Here is a 12,368-nt window from a genome sequence, read left to right on the forward strand (position 1 = left end):
TTTGATTCTTTAGTTTGGGGAGTTGTAGAAGCAATCATGGTCTGCTCCTTTATGTCGTTTGGTATCGACTGCTGTCTCCGAGCCATCTATAAGGTATTGTAGTGATTTATTTTATATTTGCTCACTGAGTCTCATCTTGTTTTGTTTTCTTTCAATATATGTAGATGGGCTACTAGATTGCGCTGTCTTGATTGTTGTAGTCCTTGAATCACTTCTGTCCTATTACCAGGTGGCTTGGGCTGTTACCAGATATATAAGCCTAAGAGTCCATTCACTACTCTTGAGTAGAATCTCATTTTGGGTCACCAAGTGTGTGGTGCAGACTGTCACCTATCCACCTACAGGTGTAGTGGTGATAGTTGTGTGCACCAGATTCTAGTAGCAGCAGGGGTTCACACTCCACAGGGGGCAGGATGCTGACAGGCTTCCCCCAAGTGCCAGTGAGGTACGTGTGTATCTATTCCTAAAGCACTTTGGTGGGTGGGCTCTGCAGCTGTACCTTAGGCACCCAATGCAAGTACCTCTACAGATTGGTAGGTGTCACCCTCCTTAGACCCCTAAGGCAGGAGGCTAGGTGGTCTGGGGGGAGCTTCAGCCCTCAGTTCCCTGTTGTGGGTCAGTGAGGACTCTGTTTAATAAGCAGAGACATCAGACCTGGGAAACTTGTCTTTCCAGTAATCCGCTAAAACAATTACAGTCAGATCCGTATCAGAAATGCCTTTGCATTATAATAGCCACCTTGTTCCCTGTAGGGATGAAAGCCCAAGACTGTGGATCTCATATACTTGGCTGGAGCTGGTTCTGTATTTTCAGTCCAATTTCGGGAAGTCAGGGAAGGATTTTTGGTCCCTGGGTTTTTTGTAGCTCCTTCTCTCAGGCCAGGAGAATGGGTTAGGAAAAGACAAAAAAAAAAAAAAAAACACAAACAAACAAACAACAAAAACCGCAGAGCACTTCACTCTCTGGCTCAGGAAATTCCAAAGGTAATGAAGCCGCCTGGGAAGGGGAGGGGAGGGATCAGATAGATAGGAGAGAGTACCACCCCGGAATATAGACAACGTTACTTATCTTGCTTGGGATGACTGTTTTATCTGAGATTCCCGAGGGGTGTGTAGCCTGTCTGCGTTGGCTGGGTCGAGATTTCCCCCAAGGGTCAGGCCCGCGTCCTTTGCTTGTGCTGTCTCAGAAGCCGTGGTCAGTTCCTCCACTCCCAGTGCAAAGCGCAGCGCCAAGGTTCCCTGGCTGGGACGCCACACTTCAAGCTCCACAACCAGTCGCTGCCTCCCAGTGACTTCTCCTCATGTCAGCTGCGTCGCTGCGCTGCCTTCGTGCACTGGCTGGGCTTCCCCTGTGGTCACTTCCGGGGGCTAGGCTGCGTCCCGTGTTTTCGCCATCTCAGGATGCCGTGTTCAGCTCCCCTGCACCTAGTCCAAAGCCCGGCACCAAGGTTTCCTGACTGGGATGCTGGCTCCAGGCTCCGAAAACAGTCGTTGCTTCCCCATGGTTGTTCGTTCTCAGTCTCTGTCACTCAGGTCAACTCTTTAGATCTGTGTTTGATGGTCAGGGTTTGTAGACTGTCACGTATGCAATCGATTCACTTGTTTTTCTGAGTCTTTGTTGCAAGAGGGATCCGAGGAGGCTTCTACCTAGTCAGCCATCTTGGCCCCGCCTCCTGATCGAACATACTTTGAGAACTGCTACTCAAAAGGAATGATCAAATACACTTCAATGTTTGCCAAATTTAACAGTAATTTAAATTTTAAAAGGGTGAGAAAAGTAACGGTTATAATCCAGAGCTCACACAAAATACAGACCTTGTGGCGCTTATCATGTGCCAGGTACCAGCTGAACACTTCATATATATGATCTCACTGAATCCTACTCAAAACACTTTCAGGCAGGTATTATCATTCCGGTTTTATGTATTAAGATATAAAGTGACTTGACTAAGTAAATGGTAGAGAGAAAATGTGAAGCCATACTGTCTGATTCCAAAGCCTTACTCTTAATTATTATGGAATTTGTTGATGTTGTTAGGTGCTGTCTAGGTTCCTCTGACTCATAGCGACTTTACTTATAACAGAAGGAAACGTTGCCCTGTTCTGCACCATCCTCAAAATTGTTATTATGTTTGAGTTTATTGTTGCAGCCACTGTATCAATCCATGTTATGGAACAGAACTAAATAAAAAAGCTCAGTCTTCAATCTTTTTTTCACAATCATTGATTAATGTACTTACCTCTTTGGTAGACATCTGATAAATTCAATTCATTACGGTTTCTCCATGGAATTCACTTTGAACAATATACATAAATACATAAAAATACAAGTTTATGATGTAGAATTTAGGGTACTGGGTTTTCCAAACAGGTCACTCAATGGTTACCAGGGACCCGTAATCCTCTGGAACTTACCTTTGATTTACTGTGTCGTATGAGGGCAGACAGCAGTCTGTTTGACTCCCCCATCACACCAGCATGGTCTTTGGCTTCACACCATTCTACCAAACGCTCCACTAATTTCACATTCTTTCCCAGTTGTTCAGCAGCTTCTGCTATAGGAAAGAAGGCAAGCCACAAAGGAATGAATCACTGATAGGCAATCAACTGAAATAACTGGTAAAGATGTAAGAGTGGAAGAAAATTACATGCCTGAAAATCACAAGATTAAAGCACGAACTACAAATACAGGTAGCCTCCAGGGTTACAAACACTGACTTATGGACAACTACTACTTGCCCTCTAATGTTATGGAACTTTGCCCTCACTTTGAAACTACTGAATCAACCCCTACTTGCAAAACAAATTCATCATAATCACCTTCACTTGCAGCACATGCAGCTTTTAAGTCACTAAAAAGGCTTCAGAGTCTTTTCTTGCACTAAAAACCACCAAACCAAACCCATTACCTTTGAGTCAATTCCAACTCATAGTAACCCTTTAAGGCAGATTAGAAATGAAACAGGCTGCTCAGCCATATCTTGAACAGTACCTGAGCCATTTTTTTCTCGTTTCTTCTTTCTCTTCTTTCCCTCCCCCAGCCCATCCCTGCCTCCAAGTAAGATTCTGATGTTAGCTTTCCAAATAGTTAAGTGTTAACCAATGTTTTCTCTAGGACTGTGGAAAACAAGTGATATTGATCTAAGCCTGTCGAATAAGACGAAGGATGGCGCCAGCTACCCGCTGAGCTACTGGGATAATGGCAGGAAAAGATCAACATGTTTGAGATACAACCACCAAAACCAAACAGAAGAAAGAACGTGCACATTCCACAAGTCCCCAAAACTTATGGCCCCTTTATCCCTTAAAAACCTGAGCTGAGAGAGGCGGGGCCAAGATGGCGGACTAGGTGGACACTACTGCGGATCCCTCTTGCAACAAAGACTCGGAAAAACAAGTGAATCGATCACATACATAACAATCTACGAACTCTGAACAACAAACACAGACTTAGAGACGGACAACCAACAAATACAGGCAGACAGCGATCATTTTCAGAACCAGGAGCCAGCGTACCAGGCAGGTGACCTTCGGAGCCCGATCTGGGGCAGAGCCCAGAGGGGCAGACGGCACAGAAAAGGGACCCAGCTCTACACCCCGAACTCATCCCGGGAGGGAGCCTAGCTGGTTGGCGCGGGCGGCGTAGTGGCGCAGCCAGTAGGAGAAGCACCCGGGAGGCAGTGACTGATCTTGGAGCGGGGAGAGCAGCGTCCCAGCCAGGGAGCCGTCCCGCCAGGAGTTTGGCCGGAAGCGGGCGTGGCGCAAGCGTGGGGATCAGCTATATTAACCTAAAGCGACCCCGGGGGCGGGCCCAGCCGTTCGTGCGGGTCCGCCCACCCAGTTCGCGCGAGCGGAGCGGCGCTCCGGAGGGAGAAGTCCCCGAGAGGAAGTGACTGGTCTTGGAGCGGGGAGAGCAGCGTCCCAGCCGGGGAGCCGTCCCGCCGGGATATTGGCAGGTGCGGGCAGAGCGTGAACGCGGGACTCAGCTCTATATTCTGAGGTGCTACACTCCTAGCTCTCTGATCCCTCCCCCACCCTCCCCAGGCAGCTCCATTAACATCCGAATACCCTGAGCCAGAAGGAGAACTCTGATAGGGATCTGACTGCATTTTTTTTTTAGCTGATTACCTGGAAAAACTAGTTTCCCAGTGATGGCTCGGAGCCAGCAGTCCATATCAAACCACATAAAGAAACAGACCATGACAGCTTCTCCAACCTCCCAAAGAATCAAAATCTTTCCCAAATGAAGATACAATCCTGGAATTATCAGATACAGAATATAAAAAACTAATTTACAGAATGCTTAAAGACATCACAAATGAAATTAGGCTAACTGCAGAAAAAGCCAAGGAACACACTGATAAAACTGTTGAAGAACTCAAAAAGATTATTCAAGAACATAGTGGAAAAATTAATAAGTTGCAAGAATCCATAGAGAGAGAGCATGTAGAAATCCAAAAGATTAACAGTAAAATTACAGAATTAGACAACGCAACAGGAAGTCAGAGGAGCAGACTCGAGCAATTAGAATGTAGACTGGGACTTCTGCAGGACCAGGGAATCAACACCAACATAGCTGAAAAAAAAATCAGATAAAAGAATTAAAAAAAATGAAGAAACCCTAAGAATCATGTGGGACTCTATCAAGAAGGATAACTTGCGGGTGATTGGAGTCCCAGAACAGGGAGGGATAACAGAAAATACAGAAAGAACAGTTGAAGACCTGCTGGCGGAAAACTTCCCTGACATCATGAAAGATGCAAGGATATCTATCCAAGATGCTCATCGAACCCCATTTAAGATTGATACAAAAAGAAAAACACCAAGACATATTATCATCAAACTCACCAAAACCAAAGACAAACAGAAAATTTTAAAAGCAGCCAGGGAGAAAAGAAAGGTTTCCTTCAAGGGAGAATCAATAGGAATATGTTCAGACTACTCAGCAGAAACCATGCAGGCAAGAAGGGAATGGGTCGACGTATACAGAGCACTGAAGGAGAAAAACTGCCAACCAAGGATCATATATCCAGCAAAACTATCTCCGAAATATGAAGGAGAAATTAAGATATTTACAGATAAACACAAGTTTAGAGAATTTGCAAAAACTAAACCAAGACTGCAAGAAATGCTAAAGGAGATTGTTTGGCCTGATGACCAATAATATCAGGTACCAGCACAATACAAGGTCACAAAACAGAAAGTCCTGATATCAACGCAACTCAAATAGGGAAAGCACAAAAACAAACAAATTAAGATTAATCCTAATAAATAAATAAATAAGCAAAATAATACACATAACAGGGAATCATGGAAATCAATAGATAAACGATCACAATAATCAAAAAGAGGGACTAAATATAGGAGGCATTGAGCTGCCAGATGGAGTGTGATACAAGGCGATATAGAACGATACAAGTTAGGTTTTCACTTAGAAAAACAGGGGTAAATAATAAGGTAACCACAAAAAGAAATATCAATTCCATAACTCAAGAAAAACGTAACGTCTCAACTAACATAAAGTTAAACATTATGAAAATGAGGATCTCACAATCTACTAAGAAAACCTTCTCAGCACAAAAAAGTATGTGGAAAAATGAAATGGCCAACAACCCACATGAAAAGGCATCAAAATGACAGCACTAAAAACTTATTTATCTATAATTACACTGAATGTAAATGGACTAAATGCACCAATAAAGAGACAGAGAGTCACGGACTGGATAAAGAAACACGATCTATCTATATGCTGCCTACAAGAGACACACCTTAGACTTAGAGACACAAACAAACTAAAACTCAAAGGATGGAAAAAAATATATCAAGCAAATAATAAGCAAAAAAGAAGAGGAGTAGCAATATTAATTTCTGACAAAATAGACTTTAGACTTAAATCCGCCACAAAGGATAAAGAAGGACACTACATAATGATAAAAGGGACAATTGATCAGGCAGACATAACCATATTAAATATTTATGCACCCAATGACAGGGCTGCAAGATACATAAACCAAACTTTAACAGAACTGAAAAGTGAGATAGACACCTCCACATTTATAGTAGGAGACTTCAACACACCACTTTCGGAGAAAGACAGGACATCCAGTAAGAAGCTCAACAGAGACACGGAAGATCTAATTACAACAATCAACCAACTTGACCTCATTGACTTATACAGAACTCTCCACCCAACTGCTGCAAAATATACTTTCTTTTCTAGTGCACATGGAACATTCTCTAGAATAGACCACATATTAGGTCATAAAACAAATCTTTGCAGAATCCAAAACATCGAAATATTACAAAGCATCTTCTCAGACCACAAGGCAATGAAGCTAGAAATCAATAACAGAAAAACTAGGGAAAAGAAATCAAATACTTGGAAAATGAACAATACCCTACTGAAAAAAGACTGGGTTATAGAAGACATCAAGGAGGGAATAAGGAAATTCATAGAAAGAAACGAGAATGAAAATACTTCCTATCAAAACCTCTGGGACACAGCAAAAGCAGTGCTCAGAGGCCAATTTATATTGATAAACGCACACATACAAAAAGAAGAAAGAGCCAAAATCAGAGCTCAGAGGCCAATTTATATCGATAAATGCACACATACAAAAAGAAGAAAGAGCCAAAATCAGAGAACTGTCCCTACAACTTGAACAAATAGAAACTGAGCAACAAAAGAATCCATCAGGCTCCAGAAGAAAACAAATAATAAAAATTAGAGCTGAACTAAATGAATTAGAGAACAGAAAAACAATTGAAAGAATTAACAAAGCCAAAAGCTGGTTCTTTGAAAAAATTAACAAAATTGATAAACCATTGGCTAGACTGACCAAAGAAAAACAGGAAAGGAAACAAAAAACCCGAATAAGAAACGAGAAGGACCACATCACAACAGAGCCAAATGAAATTAAAAGAATCATTTCAGATTACTACGAAAAATTGTACTCTAACAAATTTGAAAACCTAGAAGAAATGGATAAATTCTTGGAAAAATACTACCTACCTAAACTAACACATTCAGAAGTAGAACAACTAAATAGACCCATAACAAAAAAAGAGATTGAAACGGTAATCAAAAAACTTCCAACAAAAAAAAGTCCTGGCCCAGATGGCTTCACTGCAGAGTTCTACCAAACCTTCAGAGAAGACTTAACACTACTACTGCAGGTATTTCAAAGCATAGAAGAAGATGGAATACTACCCAACTCATTCTATGAAGCTACCATCTCCCTGATACCAAAACCAGGTAAAGACATTACAAAAAAAGAAAATTTTAGACCTATATCCCTCACGAACATAGATGCAAAAATCTCAACAAAATTCTAGCCAATAGAATCCAACAACACATCAAAAAAATAATTCACCCTGATCAAGTGGGATTTATACCAGGTATGCAAGGCTGGTTTAATATCAGAAAAACCATTAATGTAATCCATCACATAAATAAAACAAAAGATAAAAACCACATGATCTTATCAATAGATGCAGAAAAGGCATTTGACAAAGTTCAACACCCATTTATGATAAAAACTCTCACCAAAATAGGAATTGAAGGAAAATTCCTCAACATAATAAAGGGCATCTATGCAAAGCCAACAGCCAATATCACTCTAAATGGAGAGAACCTGAAAGCATTTCCCTAGAGAACGGGAACCAGACAAGGATGTCCTTCATCACCGCTCTTATTCAACATCGTACTTGAAGTCCTAGCCAGGGAAATTAGGCTAGACAAAGAAATAAAGGGTATCCAGATTGGCAAGGAGGAAGTAAAGCTATCACTATTTGCAGATGACATGATCGTATACACAGAAAACCCTAAGGAATCCTCCAGAAAACTACTGAAACTAATAGAAGAGTTTGGCAGAGTCTCAGGTTATAAAATAAACATACAAAAATCACTTGGAGGGCGGAGCCAAGATGGCGGACTAGGCAGACGCTACCTCGGATCCCTCTTACAACAAAAACACGGAAGAACAAGTGAATCGATCACATACATAACAATCTATGAACCCTGAACAACAAACACAGATTTAGAGACGGAGATCGAACTAATACGGGGAAGCAGCGATTGTTTCCAGAGCCTGGAGCCAGCGTACCAGTCAGGTACGGCACAAGCACAGAGAGCGGCTCCACCCCCCTGAACTAACCCCGGGAGGGGGACCAGCCGGTTCCATGGGCGGCGTGGGACGCAGCCGGTAGGAGAAGTCCCCGGGAGGCAGTGACTGGTCTTGGAGCAGAAAGAGCAGCGTCCGAGCCAGGGAACCATCCCGCAGGGATTTGGACTGGACGCAGGCGGCTTCATTAACATCTGAATAGCCTGAGCCAGAGGGAGAACTCTGATAGGGTTCTGACTGCATTTTTTTTTTTAGCGGATTTTCTGGAAAAACTAGTTTCCCAGTGATGGCTCGGAGACAACAGTCCATATCAAACCACTTAAAGAAGCAGACCATGACAGCTTCTCCAACCCCCCAAACAAAAGAATCAAAATCTTTCCCAAATGAAGATACAATCTTGGAATTATCAGATACAGAATATAAAAAACTAATTTACAGAATGCTTAATGATATCACAAATGAAATTAGGATAACTGCAGAAAAAGCCAAGGAACACACTGATAAAACTGTTGAAGAACTCAAAAAGATTATTCAAGAACATAGTGGAAAAATTAATAAGTTGCAAGAATCCATAGAGAGACAACATGTAGAAATCCAAAAGATTAACAATAAAATAACAGAATTAGACAATGCAATAGGAAGTCAGAGGAGCAGACTCGAGCAATTAGAATGCAGACTGGGACATCTGGAGGACCAGGGAATCGACACCAACATAGCTGAAAAAAAATCAGACAAAAGAATTTAAAAAAATGAAGAAACCCTAAGAATTATGTGGGACTCTATCAAGAAGGATAACCTGCGGGTGATTGGAGTCCCAGAACAGGGAGGGGGGACAGAAAACACAGAGAAAATAGTTGAAGAACTCCTGACAGAAAACTTCCCTGACATCATGAAAGACGAAAGGATATCTATCCAAGATGCTCATCGAACCCCATTTAAGATTGATACAAAAAGAAAAACACCAAGACATATTATCATCAAACTCACCAAAACCAAAGATAAACAGAAAATTTTAAAAGCAGCCAGGGAGAAAAGAAAGGTTTCCTTCAAGGGAGAATCAATAAGAATAAGTTCAGACTACTCAGCAGAAACCATGTAGGCAAGAAGGGAATGGGACGACATATACAGAACACTGAAGGAGAAAAACTGTCAGCCAAGGATCATATATCCAGCAAAACTCTCTCTGAAATATGAAGGCGAAATTAAGATATTTACAGACAAATACAAGTTTAGAGAATTTGCAAAAAACAAACCAAAGCTACAGGAAATACTAAAGGATATTGTTTGGTCAGAGAACCAATAATATCAGATATCAGCACAACACAAGGTCACAAAACAGAATGTCCTGATATCAACTCAAATAGGGAAATCATAAAAACAAATTAAGATTAATTAAAAAAAAAAATACATAACAGGGAATCATGGAAGTCAATAGGTAAAAGATCACAATAATCAAAAAGAGGGACTAAATACAGGAGGCATTGAACTGCCATATGGAGAGTGATACAAGGCGATATAGAACAATGCAAGTTAGGTTTTTACTTAGAAAAATAGGGGTAAATAATAAGGTAACCACAAAAAGGTAGAACAACTCTATAACTCAAGATAAAAACCAAGAAAAACGTAACGACTCAACTAACATAAAGTCAAGCACTATGAAAATGAGGATCTCACAATTTACTAAGAAAAACACCTCAGCACAAAAAAGTATGTGGAAAAATGAAATTGTCAACAACACACATAAAAAGGCATCAAAATGACAGCACTAAAAACTTATTTATCTATAATTACCCTGAATGTAAATGGACTAAATGCACCAATAAAGAGACAGAGAGTCACAGACTGGATAAAGAAACACGATCCATGTATATGCTGCCTACAAGAGACACACCTTAGACTTAGAGACACAAACAAACTAAAAGTCAAAGGATGGAAAAAGTATATCAAGCAAACAATAAGCAAAAAAGAAGAGGAGTAGCAATATTAATTTCTGACAAAATAGACTTTAGACTTAAATCCACCACAAAGGATAAAGAAGGACACTATATAATGATAAAAGGGACAATTGATCAGGAAGACATAACCATATTAAATATTTATGCACCCAATGACAGGGCTGCAAGATACATAAATCAAATTTTAACAGAATTGAAAAGCGAGATAGATCCCTCCACAATTATAGTAGGAGACTTCAACACACCACTTTCGGAGAAGGACAGGACATCCAGTAAGAAGCTCAACAGAGACACGGAAGATCTAATTACAACAATCAACAAACTTGACCTCATTGACTTATACAGAACCCTCCACCCAACTGCTGCAAAGTATACTTTTTTTTCGAGCGCACATGGAACATTCTCTAGAATAGACCACATATTAGGTCATAAAACAAACCTTTGCAGAGTCCAAAACATCGAAATACTACAAAGCATCTTCTCAGACCACAAGGCAATAAAACTAGAGATCAATAACAGAAAAACTAGGGAAAAGAAATCAAATACTTGGAAAATGAACAACACCCTTCTGAAAAAAGACTGGGTTATAGAAGACATTAAGGAGGGAATAAGGAAATTCATAGAAAACAACGAGAATGAAAATACTTCCTATCAAAACCTCTGGGACACAGCAAAAGCAGTGCTCAGAGGCCAATTTATATCAATAAATGCACACATACAAAAAGAAGAAAGAGCCAAAAGCAGAGAATTGTCCCTACAACTTGAACAAATAGAAACTGAGCAACAAAAGAATCCATCAGGCACCAGAAGAAAACAAATAATAAAAATTAGAGCTGAACTAAATGAATTAGAGAACAGAAAAACAATTGAAAGAATTAACAAAGCCAAAAGCTGGTTCTTTGAAAAAATTAACAAAATTGATAAACCATTGGCTAGACTGACTAAAGAAATACAGGAAAGGAAACAAATAACCCGAATAAGAAATGAGAAGGACCACATCACAACAGAACCAAATGAAATTAAAAGAATCATTTCAGATTATTATGAAAAATTGTACTCTAACAAATTTGCAAACCTAGAAGAAATGGATGAATTCCTGGAAAAACACTACCTACCTAAACTAACACAATCAGAAGTAGAACAACTAAATAGACCCATAACAAAAAAAGAGATTGAAACGGTAATCAAAAAACTCCCAACAAAAAAAAGCCCTGGCCCGGACGGCTTCACTGCAGAGTTCTACCAAACTTTCAGAGAAGAGTTAACACCACTACTACTAAAGGTATTCCAAAGCATAGAAAATGACGGAATACTACCCAACTCATTCTATGAAGCCACCATCTCCCTGATACCAAAACCAGGTAAAGACATTACAAAAAAAGAAAATTATAGACCTATATCCCTCATGAACATTGATGCAAAAATCCTCAACAAAATTCTAGCCAATAGAATCCAACAACACATCAAAAAAATAATTCACCCTGATCAAGTGGGATTTATACCAGGTATGCAAGGCTGGTTTAATATCAGAAAAACCATTAATGTAATCCATCACATAAATAAAACAAAAGACAAAAACCACATGATCTTATCAATTGATGCAGAAAAGGCATTTGACAAAGTTCAACACCCATTTATGATAAAAACTCTCACCAAAATAGGAATTGAAGGAAAATTCCTCAACATAATAAAGGGCATCTATGCAAAGCCAACAGCCAATATCACTCTAAATGGAGAGAACCTGAAAGCATTTCCCTTGAGAACGGGAACCAGACAAGGATGCCCTTTATCACCGCTCTTATTCAACATCGTGTTGGAAGTCCTAGCCAGGGCAATTAGGCTAGACAAAGAAATAAAAGGTATCCGGATTGGCAAGGAAGAAGTAAAGTTATCACTATTTCCAGATGACATGATCGTATACACAGAAAACCCTAAGGAATCCTCCAGAAAACTACTGAAACTAATAGAAGAGTTTGGCAGAGTCTCAGGTTATAAAATAAACATACAAAAATCACTTGGATTCCTCTACATCAACAAAAAGAACACCGAAGAGGAAATCACCAAATCAATACCATTCACAGTAGCCCCCAAGAAGATAAGATACTTAGGAATAAATCTTACCAAGGATGTAAAAGACCTATACAAAGAAAACTACAAAGCTCTACTACAAGAAATTCAAAAGGACATACTTAAGTGGAAAAACATACCCTGCTCATGGATAGGAAGACTTAACACAGTAAAAATGTCTATCCTACCAAAAGCCATCTATACATTTAACGCACTTCCGATCC

General features: G+C 40.1%; 1 protein-coding gene across 6 annotated transcripts in view; it reads right to left on the minus strand.

Moving 5' to 3' along the window:
* RAP1GDS1 (Rap1 GTPase-GDP dissociation stimulator 1) overlaps positions 1 to 12,368 on the minus strand; it is a 179,930-nt gene that overhangs the window by 18,733 nt on the left and 148,829 nt on the right. For 5 of the 6 annotated variants that reach the window (XM_049885653.1, XM_049885654.1, XM_049885651.1 and 2 more), the window contains one exon: positions 2,415 to 2,554. In XM_049885653.1, coding sequence (XP_049741610.1) covers positions 2,415 to 2,554 — 140 coding nt within the window. The remainder of the gene's footprint in view (positions 1 to 2,414; positions 2,555 to 12,368) is intronic. The other variant, XM_049885652.1, reaches the window with a different exon arrangement.

This window comes from Elephas maximus, chromosome 5, assembly GCF_024166365.1.
Source record: "Elephas maximus indicus isolate mEleMax1 chromosome 5, mEleMax1 primary haplotype, whole genome shotgun sequence".
Classification (NCBI taxonomy): domain Eukaryota; kingdom Metazoa; phylum Chordata; class Mammalia; order Proboscidea; family Elephantidae; genus Elephas; species Elephas maximus.